Source organism: Acomys minous, assembly GCF_964271855.1.
Source record: "Acomys minous genome assembly, chromosome: 5".
NCBI lineage: Eukaryota > Metazoa > Chordata > Mammalia > Rodentia > Muridae > Acomys > Acomys minous.
The window spans coordinates 94,318,095-94,337,852 of record NC_140494.1 but is presented as its reverse complement, the minus strand read 5'-3'; the positions used below and the strand labels follow the sequence as shown (position 1 = coordinate 94,337,852).

Genomic DNA, 19,758 nt, shown 5'->3' with positions numbered 1-19,758 from the left:
GGGTCCTGCTTAGTAGTGTGGAGGGCACACTAGCCCCAAAGTCAGTTCCTTGGTGGCTGCGATGGTATTGAAGGGCAGGACTGAGTCTTGGGCCGTTGGTTCCAGATAAATGAGAGGCTTTAAGCCAAGAAAGCATGGATAAGTGGCCTAGGATGCAGCTGGTCCGCCTCCTTAGGAGGATGGGGGGGCCTGAGTCGAGGCGCGCCAACGCACGGGAGCCTCTTTCCTAACAATGCTTGATGTGTTGTCACACTCTTGACAGCTCAGGTCCGCGGGACCCAGAATCCGGGTTGAGTCCCTCCGGAGTCCAGAGCTAGGGTGCGAAAAGTCCTTTCGGGTGCTTCCTTCCTTCCTTCTCTCTTCCTTCCTTCTTTCCTTCCTTCCTTCCTTCCTTCCTTCCTTCTTTCCTTCCTTTTAAAAATAGTCGATTTGCCTTGAACTACATCCGAATCTCCTCTGGTAGTCTCCGCCAGGTTATCCCCTGTCCTAGCAAACTCTCCCGCCTTCTTCCTCCCATCCCCAAAAAGTTTGACTCCGGCTGGAAAAAGCATTAATGAATGTATCTGTGGGAAGAAACGGAAAGTGAATGAGTCAGGAGGGCCACCTTCGGCCAAAGGCCCAAGGGAAAGGAAAGAGGCCAGAGGCATTTGGCTTTGGATTTGGGGGGGGGTGATGGGGGAGTTGCAGACTACAGGAATCAGGGCGCGGACACTGGGCGTGGACCCCGTCATTGTTCCTGGCCAGCTCTTATCTCCCAGGAGCAAGTATCCTGTGAGCGCAGTGCATGAATGTATCTGGGCATCTCGCGTATATTTATATAGCGAGTGATGCGAAAAGCAGGGCTAGGCAAGGAGAGGAAGAGGGGTGTGTGGGGGAGGGAAGACAAGAGAGAGCAGAGAAGACAGAGGAGAGAGAGAGAGAGAGAGAGAGAGAGAGAGAGAGAGAGAGAGAGAGAGAGAGAGAGAGAGAGAGAGAGATAGGACTTCCTCCCCGATCGCAAAGTGAAGTCACTTCCCAAAATTAGCTGAAAAAAAGTTTCATCCGGTTAACTGTCTCTTTTTCGCGTCCGCTACAACAACAAACGTGCACAGGGGAGCGAGGGCAGGGCGCTCGCAGGGGGCACTCAGAGAGGGCCCAGGGCGCCACAGAGGCCGTGCCGGGCTAATCTGAAGGGGCTGCGAGGTCAGGCTGTAACCGGGTCAATGTGTGGAATATTGGGGGGCTCGCCTGCAGACTTGGACAAATGGACGGGACTATTAAGGTAAGCAGCGGGACAGTGGGCGCTGGCGAGGGCCGACCGGGCGGTGGGAGGGCTGGGCGGCGGGGTCCCGGAAGACGTGGCCGATCTCCCTTCCTTCCGCGCCCCGGCTTCGCGCTGACTCCTCTGGGAGGCGAGTCCCCCCTTTCCGAGGAGGCCGGTCAGCCTTCCCGCCCAGAGCGATCTACCCTTCACTCCTTGCGCCACAGTGGAGTCCGGCAGGCTCCCATTGCGCCGCCCGCCGGGCTGCGACACCCAGCAGCTGAACCTGGGGACCCCGGGGCGGACCAGAGTCGAGGGCGGGAGATCGCCGGGTCCTTTCCAACCCGGCACCCAGGCGACCTGCCCAGGCGCCAAGCACTCGTCTAGCCGTCAGCCTTCTCTCGCCAGAGGCCAAGAGAGAGCAGCGCCGACAGGAGCAGCGTTCGCCACTGGCTGGGGGTCCCGGGTCCCCGGCGCAAGTTAGAGGATTAGCTGCGGGCTGGGAGGGATGCAAGGGAGTGCGTCTGAGGATTGGGCTGAGCCGGCAGGTCCAAAACGAAGCCCCTGTTTACATGTCAGCTAGACTGGTTTCTCTTCCCTCTTGCACTCTTTCTGCCCGGCGATTCGCAGACTGCCGGCTGCCCGTCGCTTAACGGGCCCGCCTCGCTGCTCCTCCGGTTGGGTATCTCCAGACTCGGCCGCCGCCGCTCCTCTGCACCTCAGATCTCATACTCTGTGTGTGCGCCAGCTTCAGAGCAAGGGTCCCAGGAGCTGTCCTCTCAGTAAGAATCAACCTTCTTCACAGCCGCCCCGCCTGCGGTGGCTGGTTCTGAGCCCATGGCCTGGGGCTGTCTTGCGGATTCCACCCCCAGTCCGCCTGGGTCTAGGTTGCAAAGTGCAACCCTGAAGACCCGTGAGTCTGGGTTCCCTGTCATGCTTCAGAAAGGGTGACTGCTCCCTCTGAAATGGGGAAGTAGGGCCAGGAGCAAAGAGGAGGGACACCCCCTAACGTGACTAGCCTTAGAGGACTTAGGAGAATGAATGAGACCAGACATTATTAGCTTCAAGGCTGCACACCAAGCTGGAGTTGGTCTGGAAAAACTATCAAGCTGGTGAGGTGGGGGACTGGCAGGACCGCCGCCATTCCCTAGAAACCAGAGGAATCAACATCCTACCCATGGCTTAACTGAGAAAAGGTTAAGGTGTTGGCTTTAGAGAATTCAGCAGGTTTTGATCTTCTGGGTGGGGTCACAGTGTTTTTATTTTCTGAGTCCCCCCCCCTGCCTTTCCCCCACCCCAAGTCTGCCTTTCTGAAATATGCTGACCTACGTAAAGGCACCAACTGAAAGAACTTGAAAACAGAGATGAGATATCTGATTGTAACTGGTTTTTTTTTTTAAAGACAATCTAATAGCCACAGGTTTATCAAACTTGACTTGAGTGGGTGGGTGAGAGAAGTGCTGTAGAGACCTGAGAGTGGAGGTCACTGGGCCCTGTTTCTCTGCTTCCTGTTGCTGTGCAAGTGCCTACATCCCCTGCTTCAGTAACCAGATGCTCCTCCTAAGATCTTCACATCCCCATTCAGAGCACCTTCTACTGGGGGTGGGGGAAGTGGGGGGGCCCACGACTCCCCTCTGATCCAGCAGGGTGGGAATAGGGCTCCAGAGACTTGATGTGGACACTCTGAGAAGAGGTGAAGCAACATGCGTGCAGTGTTCAGCCCTCTAAGCACAGGCCCTGAGCCCTGGAGGAAGCTGTAGTCTTGTGTACCCAGGATGTGTTAAGCCCTGCTTTGTGCAACTGGGGTGGACATGGCAGACACTGAGAGCAACCTTAGACTGGGAACTTGGCACTTCATGCCAAGGATGGGACCGAGGGCAAAGTGTGAATGACAGGAGCCCTCAAGCTCGTCCAAAGCCACCCAAAGGACAGCTTGTTCTGGGAGACTGAACTCCAGGGTCAGTCGCTTCTCAAGCTATCCTCTGTAAAAAGCAAGGTTCAGGGAGATTGAGTCGTTAGTGTAGCCCTTAGCATTTTAGCCATGTGGAAGCCACAGGGTCCTATTTACACGTGGCCTTTTGGTTTTAGGGATACTAGACCCACTTACACAATGGTTCAATGCTATACTTGGTGTACATCCTGAAAGGTACTGAATTAGAAGACCAACCAACTCCTGGTCTTGCTATATGAACTCACAACTATAAATCATCTTTGAGCTTCATAATCTTCATTTAAGAACAGTCCCATGGGACTTACTATACGCTGGTGTTTCCAGCCACTCATATTCTAAACCGCCCTCCCGCCCTGCGTTGACAGAGGTCAGAAGTCACTATAGACACAGATTTAGGGTGTGAGTTGCCAATTTAAACAGCCTGGAACAATCAGCTTTGAGTGAGTCTATGATGTGATTTGTATGCACCTGCATGCATCTTCCTCAATCACAAAAGCTGAAAATGCCTGTGAGTCTCGGTGCCCAAGTAGATGGCTCAGGATGCCAGGGACGTCCGGCTTTCTTTATAGTAGCTCTCTGTTTTGTTTAGCATTCAGAGACCCTTTGGGATCATAAGTTAGTTCCCACTCGTGCTGCCCTCTTCCAAATTATCTTCTCTACTTTTCCAAGAGTGTCTCTTGGGAGAACTTGAATGGGGAGCCTTATAGTCTGTTTGCCCTTCTTTAGCTACAGACGAACTAACCTGCTGTATTAAACAACACACCCTACCCCACCCCGCTCCCCACAGTGATATTATCAGTGTTGGGAGGCACGTGACACAGCTTGTTGCTTGAAGAAATGACCTGGTTTCAAACTGCATCTTAGTTCTAGGCAGGCGTCTTTTGATCAGACTGATGCCATCTGCAGAAGTGTGAAGGTAAAGTGCACCATCGCAGACTGGGAGCCAAGCGAGAAGCATTAGCCATGCGTGTGAAATTGAGAAATCAGAGAAGGACTGGAGGAAGGCCTCGGAGAAAACGTAGCTCCCTCCTCTTTCTACCACTTACCTACTGTGTGTGTGTCATAGCAAGGCTCCCAGCTCCTGAGTCTCAATTTTCTCATGAGTAAAATAGGTCTAAAGAAACTTCTTTAGATAAGCCGCAGTGAGGATGAGATAAGATCTTGTACTTTAGGGGGATGCGCATTCCTTGAACTTCATCTCGCATTAGTACCCGTAGAGATTGGTTGCTCACAGTAAGTTGAACATAGGTCTGAATTTATCCTTATGCATATTTCATGACGTTGGTGTGTACTTGTGATGCACTTCTCACGTTCTAAGGCTCTATTTCATGTACGTAGGCTAAACAGCAGTTGAATGTCTTTAGGGAAGGTGATGGATGCACACAGACACTAAGGTGATTAGGGCTCACCTATGGTCGTGCTCTTCCGGGTGGGATAGCACTACTAGTAAAGTAGAAATGGAAGAGAGTAGAGATAGCATTTCTAAACAACCACTAGGCGATGGTCAAGGAAAGAGTAAAGCTGCCATCTGTGAACCAGAGAAGAGTCATAGGCCAGACAGAGGGCAGGCTGCTGCTCTTGGGGCAGAGAAACGTGGGAAGGTGCTCGGGAAAGTAGCAGTCAAGAGAGCAGCACGCTAAGAATAGGGGCAAGCTTGGCATCACCCTCCCAGCACACCACCTCAGCGTCACCTACATTCACAGGGACTCCAGGCAAGCTAGATGGTCACTTTGTCTGTCTCCGTGACCACATGATTGCTCTCTGAAGTGGCTTCCAAGTGAACTGTTGCCACTAAAAAGCTTTCTTCTCATAGGTGTGCAACTTTAAAGTTTTAGAGACTATATTTGGCCTGACATTTTCATTTTAAGTATGGGAAAACCAAGGTCTGGCATGATAAATGGTAAGTTCATGATCACAGAGTGAGGATGCTGGGTTCCTAGGAGATATCAAAGTACATTGAAGATAAGATGTCACTTGTCACATCATATAAAATTATAGAATACTGAAAAAAAAGAGCTTTAAAAAGACAAATCATGAAATATCTGGTACCTTAAACTAATAGCACTTCTGCAACTTAGTGGCAATATATATTATATTTGCCCTATCTTGAATTAAATCTCTACACAAACACAAACACACAGACACACAGACACACACACACACACACACACACACACACACACACACACCACAATATCCAATTTTTCAGATAGGTTTGGAAAATACAACTATTTTCCAGAATAAATCTGTTTTGATCCTATGCAACACAAACAAAATTTCCATTACCAAGAAACTATCCAAACTATACCATTATTTAGCCAGCAGGCCATTATACTGACGGTAAGCAGGTGCAGAAAATTAAGTTTTGCCTCTTTAAATAAAACACTCTCATATGTATTAAGACAGACCTATTTTCTAAACAGTGAAACAAGCATGTCTTTAGTAACAACACTATTAAATAAGTTTTAAATTTTCAATGTCTTCTTTAGTTTGAGGTTGAGAAGTAAGTTGGCATTGATTTTCAAAAATTGTTTGGCTGAAACCAAACCTTCTTGCCACCCCCTGCCCAATGTAGCATTAGTCTAATTCCAAGAAAAAAAAAAAAAGACAAAGTTACATCCATAAACTTCCATTTATTTTACCTTAAATCTCACAAAATATTCCCAAACTAAAGAGTCATTCAGCTTAAAGCTTGAGATACAAGATTTTAGATTAGACCATCTTTCGTTACTTAGAATGGGAAATCTACAGCTTAATTCCATTTAGGCGTTTGTCTGTACAATGTTGGCACAGAATATTTTTGTTTTGAATAAGATGAATTTTTTAAAGACTGAATTTAAAAGTTTGTCTATCTTTTGTTCAGTGTGTGTGTGTGTGTGTGTGTGTGTGTGTGTGTGTGTGTGTAAGAGCATGCACGTGGAGATAACGGGATGACCTGGAGCATTGGTGCTCACCTTCCACCTTGTTTGAGATAGGGTCTCTTTGCTGTTAGCTGCTGTGTGCAGCAGCCTAGCTGGCTCTAGATCTAAAGACTCTGCTGTTTCTACCTCCCATCTCACAGTAGAAGCCCTGGGAATAGAGATTTGTGTTACTTCTGTCTGGCTTTACGTAACTCTGGACATTCAAACTCAGGTCTTCAACCTTGTGTGGCAAGCACATCACCCACTGAGCCATCCCCCTACCTCAGCATATTTGTGCTTTTCTGGGGGAAAAGTCTGTGTATCGTTGGCTTGCCTCAGATTCACCACGTACTTAAGGGATGGCCATCAACTTCTGAGTCTCCTGCTTTCACCCACTGGGTGCTGGGCCTACAGGAATGTGCTGTGTGCCTGCCCATAATCCTTTTTTTAGTCATCTCAAAGTTCTGCAGGTGCTCTTCTCTGCAGGAGACTACACCCTGTTTCATTTTCTGTTGTTTTCATATCTGCCATGTCACTGAGTAAAGCACTTCAGGCCATTTCTCTAGAGGCAATAAGAGAAATCACCATCCATTCCCCATGCTGTCTCCCCTAGGTCCAGCAGCTTTGAAATGTGGCAATGTCCAGAATAACAGTTTTCTGTATGAAATGGACACTGTATGATAACCGACCATGTAAATTCAACTGCTGCTCGGAGCCAGACCTGGTGACCTGTCTTGGACTCTCAACTAGATAATGATCTGTGTGTGTCAACAGGGTTTATCAAGTGACATGACATCTCTGTGCAAGGGAAAAGCAATCCGAAGTGCCCAAAGAAAGAACTAATGAAAAGAGCTACAAGGGTAGTTTCTTAGTCCTTGCTCCCTTAGCAATCACTTTCTTCAGTCCTATGGAGTTTATAATGCCATAGCGCCATTTCACACAGAATAAATGGAAGTTCAGAGAGGTGAGCCTACTTGCCCAAGATTGCAGCTAATAGGTGGCAGGGCTGGGGTTTTCAAGCCTAGTCTTTCTGGATTGTGCAATGCTGGCTTCTTCTGCATACACCAGCCATGCTACTTCCTGACATAAGTGAATCTAGAAGCTGGCCTTGAGGTATCAATTTGCACATAGTAATATGGTCAAAGGCTTTGGAAAGGAAATGCATTGGGGAAGGCACTGGAAAAAGTAGACAGAAGTAGACTATGGAATCCCTTAGCTACTGTGATAAAGAATCTGGGAATATATAATATTTATAATAAGAAATAATCAAATTTTAAATTGACAATAGTCTACATAGCTGTACAAATCCCCTAGTGATTGTGTTCTTCGCACTATCATGCTGCTGCTTAGTCAATAGATATGGCAGTGGCTTGTTAGAAACTTTACAGAAGCTTCTAGTGAGCCACCAGGGCTAGATAGACAGTGAGTGATGACTTTGGGAAAACAGGAAGGTCTTAAAGACACTGCTTACTAAGCAGGCATTAAGTGAGGGAGGGAAAATTCCATTTCTTCTGCTCTTATAAAAATGTGATTATACAGGAATAGGGCACATGCCTGCATTCCCAGCACTTAGAATGCTGAGACAGGAACATCCCAAGTCCAACGACAGTCTGGGACACATAGTGATTTCAGAGTCAGGCTGAGCTACATGCCAAAACCCTATTTCAAAGACTGAAGGGCTGCAAAATTGGTTCAGTGGTCAAGCATGTGCCTAGTATTCATAGGACTAGACCTGGTCTCCAGAATTACAAAAAAAAAATCTATTTTAAAAAGTTCATTGTTCCATTTGCTCCTTCAAATACAACCTCTTTCCCCAGTGTTCTGGGGAATCTCAACATGAGATATATTTTTAATTGGAAGGTCTATCCTAGGTGCCAACTTCAGCTCTTTTTAAGAATGAGTCAGCAGATGGTAACAGAGACCATTCAAAAGGGAAGGTTGTTTCCCCGAGACTCAAACCAAACTTCTATGGAAATTCATAGAAGTGTGACATTCTCTCATGAATAGATTGGACCTCCATTAGTAGTGCTGACATTTCACCTGATCAAACCAAGACCCAGATACTTTTGTGCCACATCTCAGTAGGATCAGAGACAGAAGGAATAATAGTGTATCCTCAGTTGTTCAGACCAACTTCACAGGAGCTTCGAAATTACTCAGACCTAACATCTTTAAGATATTTCCTGTCCTTAGGAACAACATACCGGCAATTTACTTTATGATCAAAATCTCAGAGTCCTAAAGGTTTCAAACTCTCAAGGAGGACACAGACTTGGGTCCTGTGGAATGATTTCCCAAGAACAGGCCCATTCGCTCAGCCAGAGCTTTGCATCCAAGGTCATGAAAGACCTTATGTCACTTTTCAGTAAACACACTCAAGAGGCCTGAACTACAGGTGACAGGGGAGCATGGGCCTTGATTTTCTGGACATGGGTGGCTTTACCATATGTACTAGAACCCAGCAGTCCAGAAACAGATTTTTTTCATTCTGGCTATACAAGCGTTCATTGATTTTATGTGAAAAGGAGTCTAGCCTGAAAGCAAATAATTGTGCTCTGCCATTTGTGCAGCAAAAAGGTGAGAAAAAAATAGGTTAATATTGTAACTTATTCAGCTTCTAACTGGTCTTTATGTTGATTCTGTTATAATCCACCTAAAGGCATATATTTGGGTTGAAATTTATATGCCTATAGAGTCATTGTGTACTTAGACATTTGTCCTTTATACACTTATTTATTCATCCAAATTGAATAGTACAACCAGGCACAGTGTTCCAGAGAGGATCTACATCTGCCAATGAGGACAAGAGGGCTCCATTATTTCTTTCTCTATTTCCTTATTTTGAGCTCTGGTGATCTATGATTCCAAAGAAGGCTATTTGGGGGGACTGTTTATACATATTTTAATGTTGTGGACACATTTCGTACAGTGTCCCAAGGTGACAACAGCGTAGAACTCCACAGCTCCTACTTCTCAGGTGATATTAGTCCTTTATGCTGGCATTTTTGGAAATCCAGAGCTTTAGCCAAAGAAATTTCTCCTTCTTCTCTTTCTTTGGGTCTTCAATGCGTAGATTAACATGGAGACAAAGAAAACAAGTAAAGCAAAAAGACAGGGCAGCTTTGTGGCGCAGTGGCAGAGCAGCATGACCAAGGTGTTGCGTTTGTTCACCAACACCACAAAGCAAGCAAGCAAACTGAAGAGATGAATGAGAAAGCTTGGAGACGGTCTCTCATACTTATTATCCAGTGCAATGGCTACTTACAGATCAATCAGAAAAAGACTACTTGATGAGAAATGGGCAAAGACCCTAGAAAAAGAGACACCCTAGATGAAGAGGAAGAGCATACTTAAAGATCTTCAAATGAAAAGAATGGGAGTCCTACAGTTGTAACCAAAGAGGATAGCAAAGGTAAAAGGGCATAAAAATTAATGTGCCATGTTAGAAAGGGTGGCTGCCTTACCATAATCTGTATTCATTCAGATACTAAAGATGTGTGGACAAGATACTTATAGTAGCATCTTTACAATGGCAAAACAAACAATTGTTTATTTAATCAAAAGTAAAGTGACAGATAAATAATTAGGGAATCGGCCGGGCGTGGTGGCGCACGCCTTTAATCCCAGCACTCGGGAGGCAGAGGCAGGCGGATCGCTGTGAGTTCGAGGCCAGCCTGGTCTACAAAGTGAGTCCAGGACAGCCAAGGCTACACAGAGAAACCCTGTCTCAAAAAACCAAAGAAACAAAACAAAACAAAAACAAAAAATAATTAGGGACTATATATATATATGTATATATATATACATGCCATGCTAATATTAAATGAAATAAAAATACTTCCTATAGACAGTAATTTAGGAAGTTCTCAATGGAATATTATCACATAAAAAAGAAAATTCCAAATTATATAGCCCATATATGGAAAAAATTTAAGTACACATATGTATGATTATTTAGGTACAAATATTTCTAGAAGTATATACACTAAATGCTTAAAACTAGATACCTCTGAATAGGTAAACATAGATGCCTATCTTTCATATCATAAATTCAGGGAGCTTCTTATTCTTTAATCATTAATATATATTACTTTCACAATTTAAAAAAGCCTAAGTTTTGAAGGTCTGTTAAAGATTTTTTGAAACCATTCTAACCAAAGCATATGGATCCCAGAGACTTGAGATATTCTTTTGAGAAATAGTGGGGCCAAGAAGTCACATACTGTGTTTCTAGCCAGGCTATCCCTCAACGCAATCATTGGATCCTGGGCAAGTCACCTGGCTTCTGGGGGCTTACTTGACATTTCTCTCTTTAATCGTTCTGTGTGTAAGCTGAGGTACAATGACAACATTCTCTTCCAATCCCAAGTTCATCCTGGCTGGGTTGTGGACTTCTGTGTCTGCTTTTGGAGTGTAGGTGACTGAACCACTTGACATTCTTTCTGGTCTAGTGTGGCTGCTCTAAGATCTCAAGACTGTTGTGCTCTCCAGTGTCTCTCAAGGTCAACCATCAGCTGAGCTCTTAGAAGGTACTTTGTGAGTTTCTGGAAGCCAGTTGTCTCCACTGGCAACTCATGGTGCAATGGTGTTGATCCCTACGTGTTGACACCATCTAAGAATAGGGCCCAACTCTCCGCTGAGGTCTTAGACTCTTTTCTAAAACTCAGTCACATTAAAACCCAAAACACATTTGGCTCCAAGAGCCTGTACCCTGGACTTAAAAAAAATCCTATTTAATTGAAGGGAAATTGAATTTGTCTGGTTTTTATTCATTTACACTTAACTCTTAAGAAAACAATATTTTGAGGACTTATTTGATGTCTAAGAAGAATGTTGAGCTTCTTAATGAGTTTTCAGGAAGGCTTTTTATTTTTTTTTAATGCTTCTTAAAACAGGAAGTGGTACTGTGCTATGGACAAACATGGTCTGCCCCAGAAGGCCCCATTTGGTGTGAAACAGTATCACGGGCCATGTGTGTGGACCCAGTGGTCCAACTAAGGCCTCTTTTCTTCTAGTTTTTACCTTAGGCTGAATGCATTACTCACCATCCACTTAAGGGGTATAAAAACTTGGATGATCACAGTTACAAAAAAATTAAAAATCTAGTTATTAATCTGGCTTTAGGCACTGATTTCTGACCCTTAAGACACATTCCCCTTGTTCTTTATAGCAATCTTGTGATATATGTATTGTTTGCATTTTTGAAGCAATTGACTAACTTATTCACTGTAGTCTATTCAAGTTGAAAGGTGGAAGCAATTATCTAGACCCAATCCTACTGCCTCCAAAGCTTATGGAGCCTAGTCACTATGAAAAATCACCAAATGAACACATATGCCTTCATGTAGTTTAGGACTCAAAGTCTGACTCTTCTTTTGTCTTTCTTTAGCCTCCTGGTCTTGGATGTTGAACCCCAGGCTTTGCACATGCTCTAGGCAAGTGCCTTACCATTGAGCACTATTCAAAACAAGGCTGCTGTTGGGTTTTTGTTTGTTTGTTTGTTTGTTTTACTTATTTACTTTTTGTTTTTAGACAGGGTTTCCGCTAAGTTGCTCTGGTTGGACCTAAACTTGATCTCTAGTCTAGGCAGGCCTAGGATTTGCAATTCTCCTGCCTGCACCACACGGCTCAGCTCTAACCCACCTTGTGAGGAACATACAGATTTCGCTGTTTCTAGTCGCCGTGACTCCTGAGCGCAGGGTGTGCTCGTCAGATTCACTAAATTGCTCATACTCCACCACCAATCATGCATGAAGACTTAAGCTCTCCCTGTGTCTCCAGGAAAAAGCCAGCCCAGCTTTGTTATCAGGTGTACTGCAGGTGGGCAACAGACAGGCTGTGTAGCTGACTGGCTCTGTTTTACCGTAGTGAACCAAGAGGCAATTCAACATAAGTTCTGTAATTCAACAGAGAATACGTGGCTACTTTGACTTGACAACGCCTCCTCTTCTGCCTCCCTCGTTTTCTCCTTTGTCGCCTCTACCCCTAACTCTAACTCTCCTTTCCCTCCTCTTCCCCTCCTATGCTCACACAACTCCACACGGACTTTAAGTGAAGGGAAGGATTTGGGCAGTTGTGAGAAACACAAAGAAGGGAGTGTTCTGCAGTGGTTAAAGGAAACGACCGACCAAGCAAGGCTGACTGCAGGCTCCAGTTTCTCTTGAACAGCGTTTCTTGTTATTTCAAGGCAGATTGACTTATAACTGCATCCCAAGCCACTGCACATCAGTTCCTTTTATCAGCCCAAGTGAGACTTCCTGTGGACTGGCCCAGCTTCCTGATATATTTCCTTTTTCCTTTGGTAGAACAAAGGAGCCATAGCTCTAAGGATCCTTGGGAGCAAACATAACTTAGCACTAAAGGAGCTGTTATTTTAAAGTTTTCCTTCTCCATGCATAAGGCTAACTGCTCACCTCTGCTTCTTTTATTCTCCCACAGTGTTATGTCAGCATGTGAGGAGAGCTGTGTTAGGCTGTCAGGACTTAGTGACCCACTTGAACATACCCTGCTTGTAGTTTGATTTTTTTTTAAATGGTGGCGCGGGGGGGGGGGGGGGGGAGGCAGGATTAAGGCAACTGTTTGTATGCCTGTTATGCCTCTCAAAGCAACTGTCACACAGAGTCAACTTAACATGCCTCTCTTCCAAACTCTTACCGAATAAGAGGGTATTGGATAGAAAAGACAGATTAGGTTTCAGGATCCAGTGCTTTAGGAGGAGAGAGGCTGGCAGGAATAGCACCCCATAATAAATGTGTTTCCCAGAGGGAAGGCACCAGGGCTTACTGAACTTCCAAGGACTTTGAGCCTCCATCCAGTCTCTTTCCTGACCATTGTCATGGTCCACCTGAAGAACTGAGGAGCCGTGTTCTGTAGGTGCCGCTTGAGCAGCTAAGAAAGCCTACTACTAAGGCTTTTTGTTTGTAGTCACCACTGATTTGGAATGGGAAAATAATAACACTGGCGTCTGCTCTTTGGCAATGTCATTGCTAAAGGAGCAATTCCTTGTGGTTAGTGACAGTGAATCCTTTTAGCCCAGTCCTCTAATGTTAACAGCTCCAGAAAGAAATGGGTTAAAAGGGGTTTTTCTTCTGAGAACAAAAGAATTCAGAGACTACTTGGGGGTGAGGAGCCTGGGTGAGGGTATACCTCTGGTGTGCTCTGGTAACCAGTGATGGATGCCAAGTGGAAGGGAAAGACGGGAGTCTTCCACGTGTATTGTGTTCTGACACTGTAGTCTGCCTCTAGCACTGCACCCAGGCCTGCTACTATCAGGTATTCTGGGAAAAGACCCCTGCATTTTGTTACACAATTCCTTTTAGCCCAGATGCACTGTCTGAAAACAAAACAAAACTAACTGCTCAGACCTGACTGACTTCTCCCATAGTACAGTCCACAGATCCCATGATAAAGTCTCACTCAAAGAGGATCTTTAACGGGACCGGGGGGTCCGAGGATTGCGGACACCTGTGCTTCCTTCACTTCCTGTGCTCCTCTGTTTCAGGAAATGGGCATGCAGACCATTTTCCCAGAATGCTTTGGGGATGGAGCCTGTGGTTTGGGTTCGCTGCTCTGAGCTGTTAAACTGTTCCTTCTGGAGATTCATAGATCTGTATAGATTATCCAGTTCTGCACTATAGTAAGGGAATCGCCAGGGCATCCCTCCTTGCTCTCCCTTACCTTACCCCAGGAAAGTCTTGCAGACCAGTGGGCCAGGCTTGAGTTCGTAGAAATTAATCTTTTTCTTCCCATCAGTGTGGACTGGGTTTGACCCAGACGCTTCTCTTCCCAGAGCGCCCTCTAAACTTTTTTAAAACCCTATGTGTATTTCATGGGAAATTTCACACGCCTGTTTCTGATTCATTTTCAATTAAAGGCTCAAAATACTGGTTTTGTAAGAGCCCTTTGATGACTCTGATTTTTGTTGGTTCATTCTTTCTTTCCTCCTAAATGTCCATAGAAGCTTATTAAATATTGCTCTCACATTTGCATGCTTAATTGTTACAAAATAATTGAAAACAGGGGAGGCTGTTTTATTACTGGGGCACAATACAAGAGCATTTGTGGGGTGTGGAGAGAGAAATGTCTCAGAGATGAACTGGAAAAATGAGGGCAAAGGTGGATGCCCAACAGTAAGGTCTGGTGGGATCTCAGAGCTCAGAATTTTCTGGAAGGGAAAAGGCAGTGTTGTAAAACACATGAGTGTCTCCTGCTTCATTCAACTGGAGCCCACAAATACTTATTTGATTAGGCAGCCTCATTTGAGAGGGAGCAGGTAGGCTGGCTGTTCTGAGACAGTAACAGTGTTTTTAATTCCTTCTGATTAGAGCGAATTAGAGGTCTATAATCACCATAAGCCTCATTCTCTGCCTCCTTCTTGGCCATTAGAGGCATTGGTGGCAAGCCTGTCTAGGTATACCTCTGTACTAGCTCTCTAGCTCTCATAGACCTTTCCATGGTCTATATGTCCTCCTTCTAAAGAACTGAGGTGAGCCAAACGTTTAGGTCATCCAAGTACTGTGCCTGGTCTTGCTTAGGCCAGCTGGGTGACATTGGGTGTGCTATTCTGCCCTTCTTGACCTCATCTTTTCTATCCACACAAAAGAATGGAGACTAGCAGTGTGTGCCTCTTCCCTTGTAGATTTAGTCACAGCCTAGAGCAGTGAGATGCTCTGGGCCTCTTGAAAAGAAGCATTAATTAATAACTAGAGTTTGAACAACCGCTAGGTCAAAGGTTCGGGGGTTATTCATGTTGCCAGTAGTAAGACAAGCAGTATTTCTGATCCCGAGCCTCAGCAGAATTCCTCAGAGAGAGAACCTGTCCGTGTCTGTGAGGAGGAGCTCACTACTAGGATTCTGTCAGTTAAATTTTGAAAACATAACTTTGTGTGCACACAATGCAATGGGAAAACAATACTGTGTGTGGTCAAGTACTTCTTGCCTAAGAAAGATGATGCAAAATCTCAGTGGAGTTGGTAGAGGGTTGTGTGCTGTTTTGCCAGATACCACAGTGGTGGCAAAATGATCCCTGTGACAGGTTGAAGTTTGAGCCAGAGGAGATGATTCAGTGAATAAAGTGTTTGCCATCCAAGTGTAGGGATCTGAACTCAGACCCTCAGATTCCATATAAAGCTGTGTATAGGAGCACACATCATGAACCTCAGCATTCTTACAGTGATGTGGGAGACGGGGGCATGAGAGTCCTCAGAAGCGTGCGGGCCCAGCTAGCCTGTCATACCCAGGAGCAAACAAGAGGATAGCCTGTCTGAAACAGGGTGAAAGATGAAGAACAACATCTGAAGTTGGTCTCTGGCCTCCACAACCACTCCATGTTATGAACTCATCTACACACACACACACACACACACACACACACACACACACACACACACACGCATATGCACACATGCACTGAGAGAAAGGTATCTTTAATTTTTAAACTTGAATACCTAGATTCAATTCTGCTCACTTTTAATTGTGTGACCATAGGCTGGATACTAACGTTTCCCACATCTAGCTGCAAAATAAGAATGATAATTATAATAATAAGAAATATGAAAATAACACTTTCCACCTGCCTTATTAAGTGCCAGGAACAAAAGAAACATGGAGGGGGCACTTTGTAGTTGTACACTGGGCATTGCAGTACACCCCTGTAATCCCAGCACTGAAGAGGCTGAGGCAAGGAAGCTATGTTCCAGGCCAGGATGAGCTACATAGCCAGGACTTGTCCCCCAAAATAAAAGAGAACAAAGAAAAAGCAGTTTATAATTGTAATGGACCACGCAAGCTGTTACTACTTTAGTTTGTTCTCCTTCTAGTCAGTGCTTAAAGGTAAACAGATAACAAACGATGCTTTTTCTACCTGGCACTAAGATTTCCAAAAATGGTTGAATGTGCTTACATTGGCCAATTAGCTACTTATTCATATCTCTTTGCTCACACAGACTTCATTTCTAGTGATGCATCGCACGGATCAGATGTCCCATACTCCTCTTTTCCCTCCCTTGTATCCGGCTATTGTTTTGGTTGTGAAACTTCCAACTCAATCAATGGGTTTTTTTTTAACGTAAAAAACATAAAGAGATGGCAGGATGTGACTGGACTCAGGAATTCCAGGCTTGTGCTGTTGATAAAAAGATTTATGTCAAACAAACAAAAGAGTGAAGACCATCAGAGAAATGCTCTGTCCAACCTGTGCTACTTAGGCCCATTGTTTTCAGGTTTACGTCTGCTTTTATAGAGCCGGTGCATAAAAAAAATGCGTGACCTTCCCACAGCGTTCCCTTGTGAATAGCCTTGAAATTCCCATTTGGCTGGCTGGATACTTTCTGGGTGGCTCACCTCATTCACCAAGGCATCTTTTCTACTGTTTCTTCACACACACACACACACACACACACACCCAACCCTACCTTTGTTGTTGTTGCTTTTTGTTTTGTTGTGTTGTGTTTTTCCATGTCTTGGGCAAGATGTTGATCAACTTACGAGCAGTGTAACATGGCAGCCATCTGCTCTGCGTTTTGCCTTTCTCTTCTGGAGAGAAGAGGGTCTGCAGCAGAGTTGATGCCCTTGGTCAGAGGACATGAATCTGCTAGGTTGTCATGGGCTGTCTTCAACTCTGATTCTGTCAAGAGGTGTAGGGAGTGATGGATGCAGTGAACAGAAGGAGCAAGCCACCTTGAAGACAGCCCTCTGTTAGGGTTAATGTAGAATAATGGCGCCTTCACCTACTGAGCCCAAGGAGAGCTTTCTCTACGCTCACCACCTTCTCAGCACTGTGAGAAGGTTGTGTCTCTGCCTTGGGGTTACTCTAAGCCACCAAATATGCTGATGTGTTAGAATTGATGTGAAGAAGGAGATCATTTGCCCCGATTCTACCTGCACTGACTTAATGGAATAGAGAAATGGAAAACAAAGTTAGTTGTTTCTGTTGTAAGAGGCATCCTTGTATTTAGGACTGAGATTAAGAACTCCGTAAGTCCTTTTTTTATATAGGTTGAACCATGTACTTTGGTTTTATTCCTGATGAACTGAAATGATACTTCAAAGTCCATGGAGCTGGATAGTGAGTAGTTCAGATACTGTGTCCTGTAATTGTTAGAGATTACTATTATGGCAAGATCAGGCCTGCTGCCTCTTCCTCCAGAAAAACAAAACAAAGCTGTGCTCCAAAGCTATATACTTCATTGAATAAACATTCTGTATTTTGTCCTCAAACCTGAGAGCAAAGGTAAAGAGATTGACCAATCTCTCTCTCTCTCTCTCTCTCTCTCTCTCTCTCTCTCTCTCTCTCTCTCTCTCTCTCTCTCTCTCTTCAACTTGTAAAAGTCACATCACACAGTGGAGGCAAAGGACAGCCTTTCAGAATTCATCTGTTTGTTGGGATCAGCTGTAAGGTCTGATTGTAGACAGTTTCTGAACAAGCACAGTGCCCTGAATCTTTACTGTGGCCCATGTTGTATGCAAACATTTACACATATTCAAATAGCTGTTTAGGGCTTTCTGGTCTTTTCAGGTAACTCTAAGTTCCTGGATTTTATTTGGGTAAAGGGGGTATATTTGTGACTCTGTGTTGTAGTAGTCAAATAGTTGACAGGACAGATTTGTAGAGGTGAAGGATTCTTTGAGTTTACAGCTTCAGAGAGCCTCAGTGCATCCTGGTGGAGAAGCATGGCTGAGCTCTTGTCATTGGAAATGTTGGTGATGCCTCCTTCCTTCACAATGGACCAGGAAACAGAAAGCATTCTAGAGCCAGGAATGAGATGTTAGCTTTTGAAGATTCATCCCTAATGAAGTGCTTCCTTGAGCCATCATCTACTTCCTAATTTCTGTATCTTCCCAAATCACCATCAGCTGGGGCAGAACACTCAAAATACAAGTCCATGGGGGACATTTAACAGCTTACAACAGGGAACAATACTACTTTGGAGGCTACAGAAAGGTCCAATATATCTCTTTTACGTTAAGAAACTTTTTAGAGAAATGGCTTGTTCATGGGGGGAGGCAGATTGAGATAAGGTCTCACTATGTAACCCTGGATGTCCAGGAATTTGCTTTATAGACCAGGCTGGCCTCAAATTCACAGAGATCCACCTGTATCTAGAGCTCTTGCATTAAAAGCATGGGACATACATTTTAAAATAAGAGATTTGAGAAACCACCATTTCTTCTGTGCCTTTTTGCCCCTATCTCAGATGTTGAGGCAAGTGAGAAATTAAGATAATTTTCTTTATGTTTTGTTCTTCAGTGTCCAATATGACAGCCGTAGCCAAGCTATGAAACTGGCTATTAGAGACATGAGATATCCACAGTGCAAAGAAGGAATTTTTTTAAGACAGAGGTAATTTTTTTCCACAGAGCTCAGGATAGCCTTGAACTGTTCCTTATTTCTTGTCTCAGCCTGTCCAGTGTTGAAATTACAGATGTATGTCACCATACTCAACTTGAGAAATCACCTTCTAATATAATTTAATTTTAAATAATAACAATAAATTTATGTCAAAACCATCATCTTAAACTCTTGATTGAATTGGAAGGATCTACTTGCATGCACTCCTTTTGTGAGTCAGCAATGGATGTGTTCTATGCATAGAGACTAGTGCTTCCATTAATTCTTTTGTTACTGTTGTATTTGTTTTTCTTTCTGAGATAAAGTCTCATGTATCCCAGACTGGCCTCAACCACAGTATGTAATCATGCTGACCTTGAAGTCCTGCTCCTTTCATGTCCATCTCCTACTGCTGTCATGAACCCCTACCTCCGCTACTCTATAGACAATTTCAAAGTAAGATAAAATGTAGTCAGTGCTCAGTGTTGCCAGGTTACCATCCATGCTGGCCTGGGGTTGGAGCTTTAGGTTAGCATATAGCCTTCTAGTTCAACAACCAAATCCGTGCTGACCACTGAGAATATAATACTTATTTCCCCCCTTTTCTAATAACGAAGGCAATAGAAATTTACCAACAGGATATTTACAAATCATGATTGAATGTGTACTAGGCTTTTTAAAGAACAAATGAACCTTTGATATATACCCTCTCGTTGGAAAAATAAGTTTGACCAGAAAGTAGCCCTTATACAACACAGTGACTTTGGTTTCCTCTTTGGAAAATACTGGCATGGACCCAAATTCTTCTTAAGGTTGTTTTCAGCTCTAATGCTTTCTGCTTTATGCCACCATGAAAAATATGATTTCCTATTGCGCAGGGCTCCATACTCTTAACAGATGGTTTGTTTCTTTAGTTCCCAGGTCTCTGTAACTCTTTGTAAGAGGATTTCTCCTTTAGCTCTGAATGTGAACAAAGCAAATTAATTTGGCAAATAACTAGCTGGATGGTCCAGGAAAGCAAATTTCCCTCCAGAGCTTGTTTTCTTAACTTGTGTTGTTTTGTGGTACCTCAGTCCCAAAGATGTATGTTCTTAGTATGTCAAGACATAAAGAAACATATCTATTGCCTTCAGGCCCTGATCCATGACATGCCATACCCACTAGAGCTATGGAATAGTCATCAGAGTTAGAACTCCGTCCTTCTCCTGAGAAGAGCTGGTCTCATTACTAAGTTCCCTCTCATGATGGGACCTGTGGTGGGCTTTGTGTTGTTCATCTTTGAGTACATGTCACCGCGAGGGTAAATTCGTTGTCTCTTGCTGAATCTCTAACATGAATG

At 44.4% G+C, this 19,758-nt stretch overlaps 1 protein-coding gene across 1 annotated transcript in view; it reads left to right on the top strand.

Annotated features, from left to right (window-relative positions):
* The first annotated feature begins 680 nt into the window (after positions 1 to 680).
* The window catches only part of FLI1 (Fli-1 proto-oncogene, ETS transcription factor), a 119,096-nt gene continuing 100,018 nt past the window's right edge, over positions 681 to 19,758 (top strand). Inside the window, exon 1 of the mRNA XM_084781561.1 lies at positions 681 to 1,261. Within this exon, the coding sequence (XP_084637687.1) occupies positions 1,244 to 1,261 (18 nt within the window). The 5' untranslated portion in view covers positions 681 to 1,243. The remainder of the gene's footprint in view (positions 1,262 to 19,758) is intronic.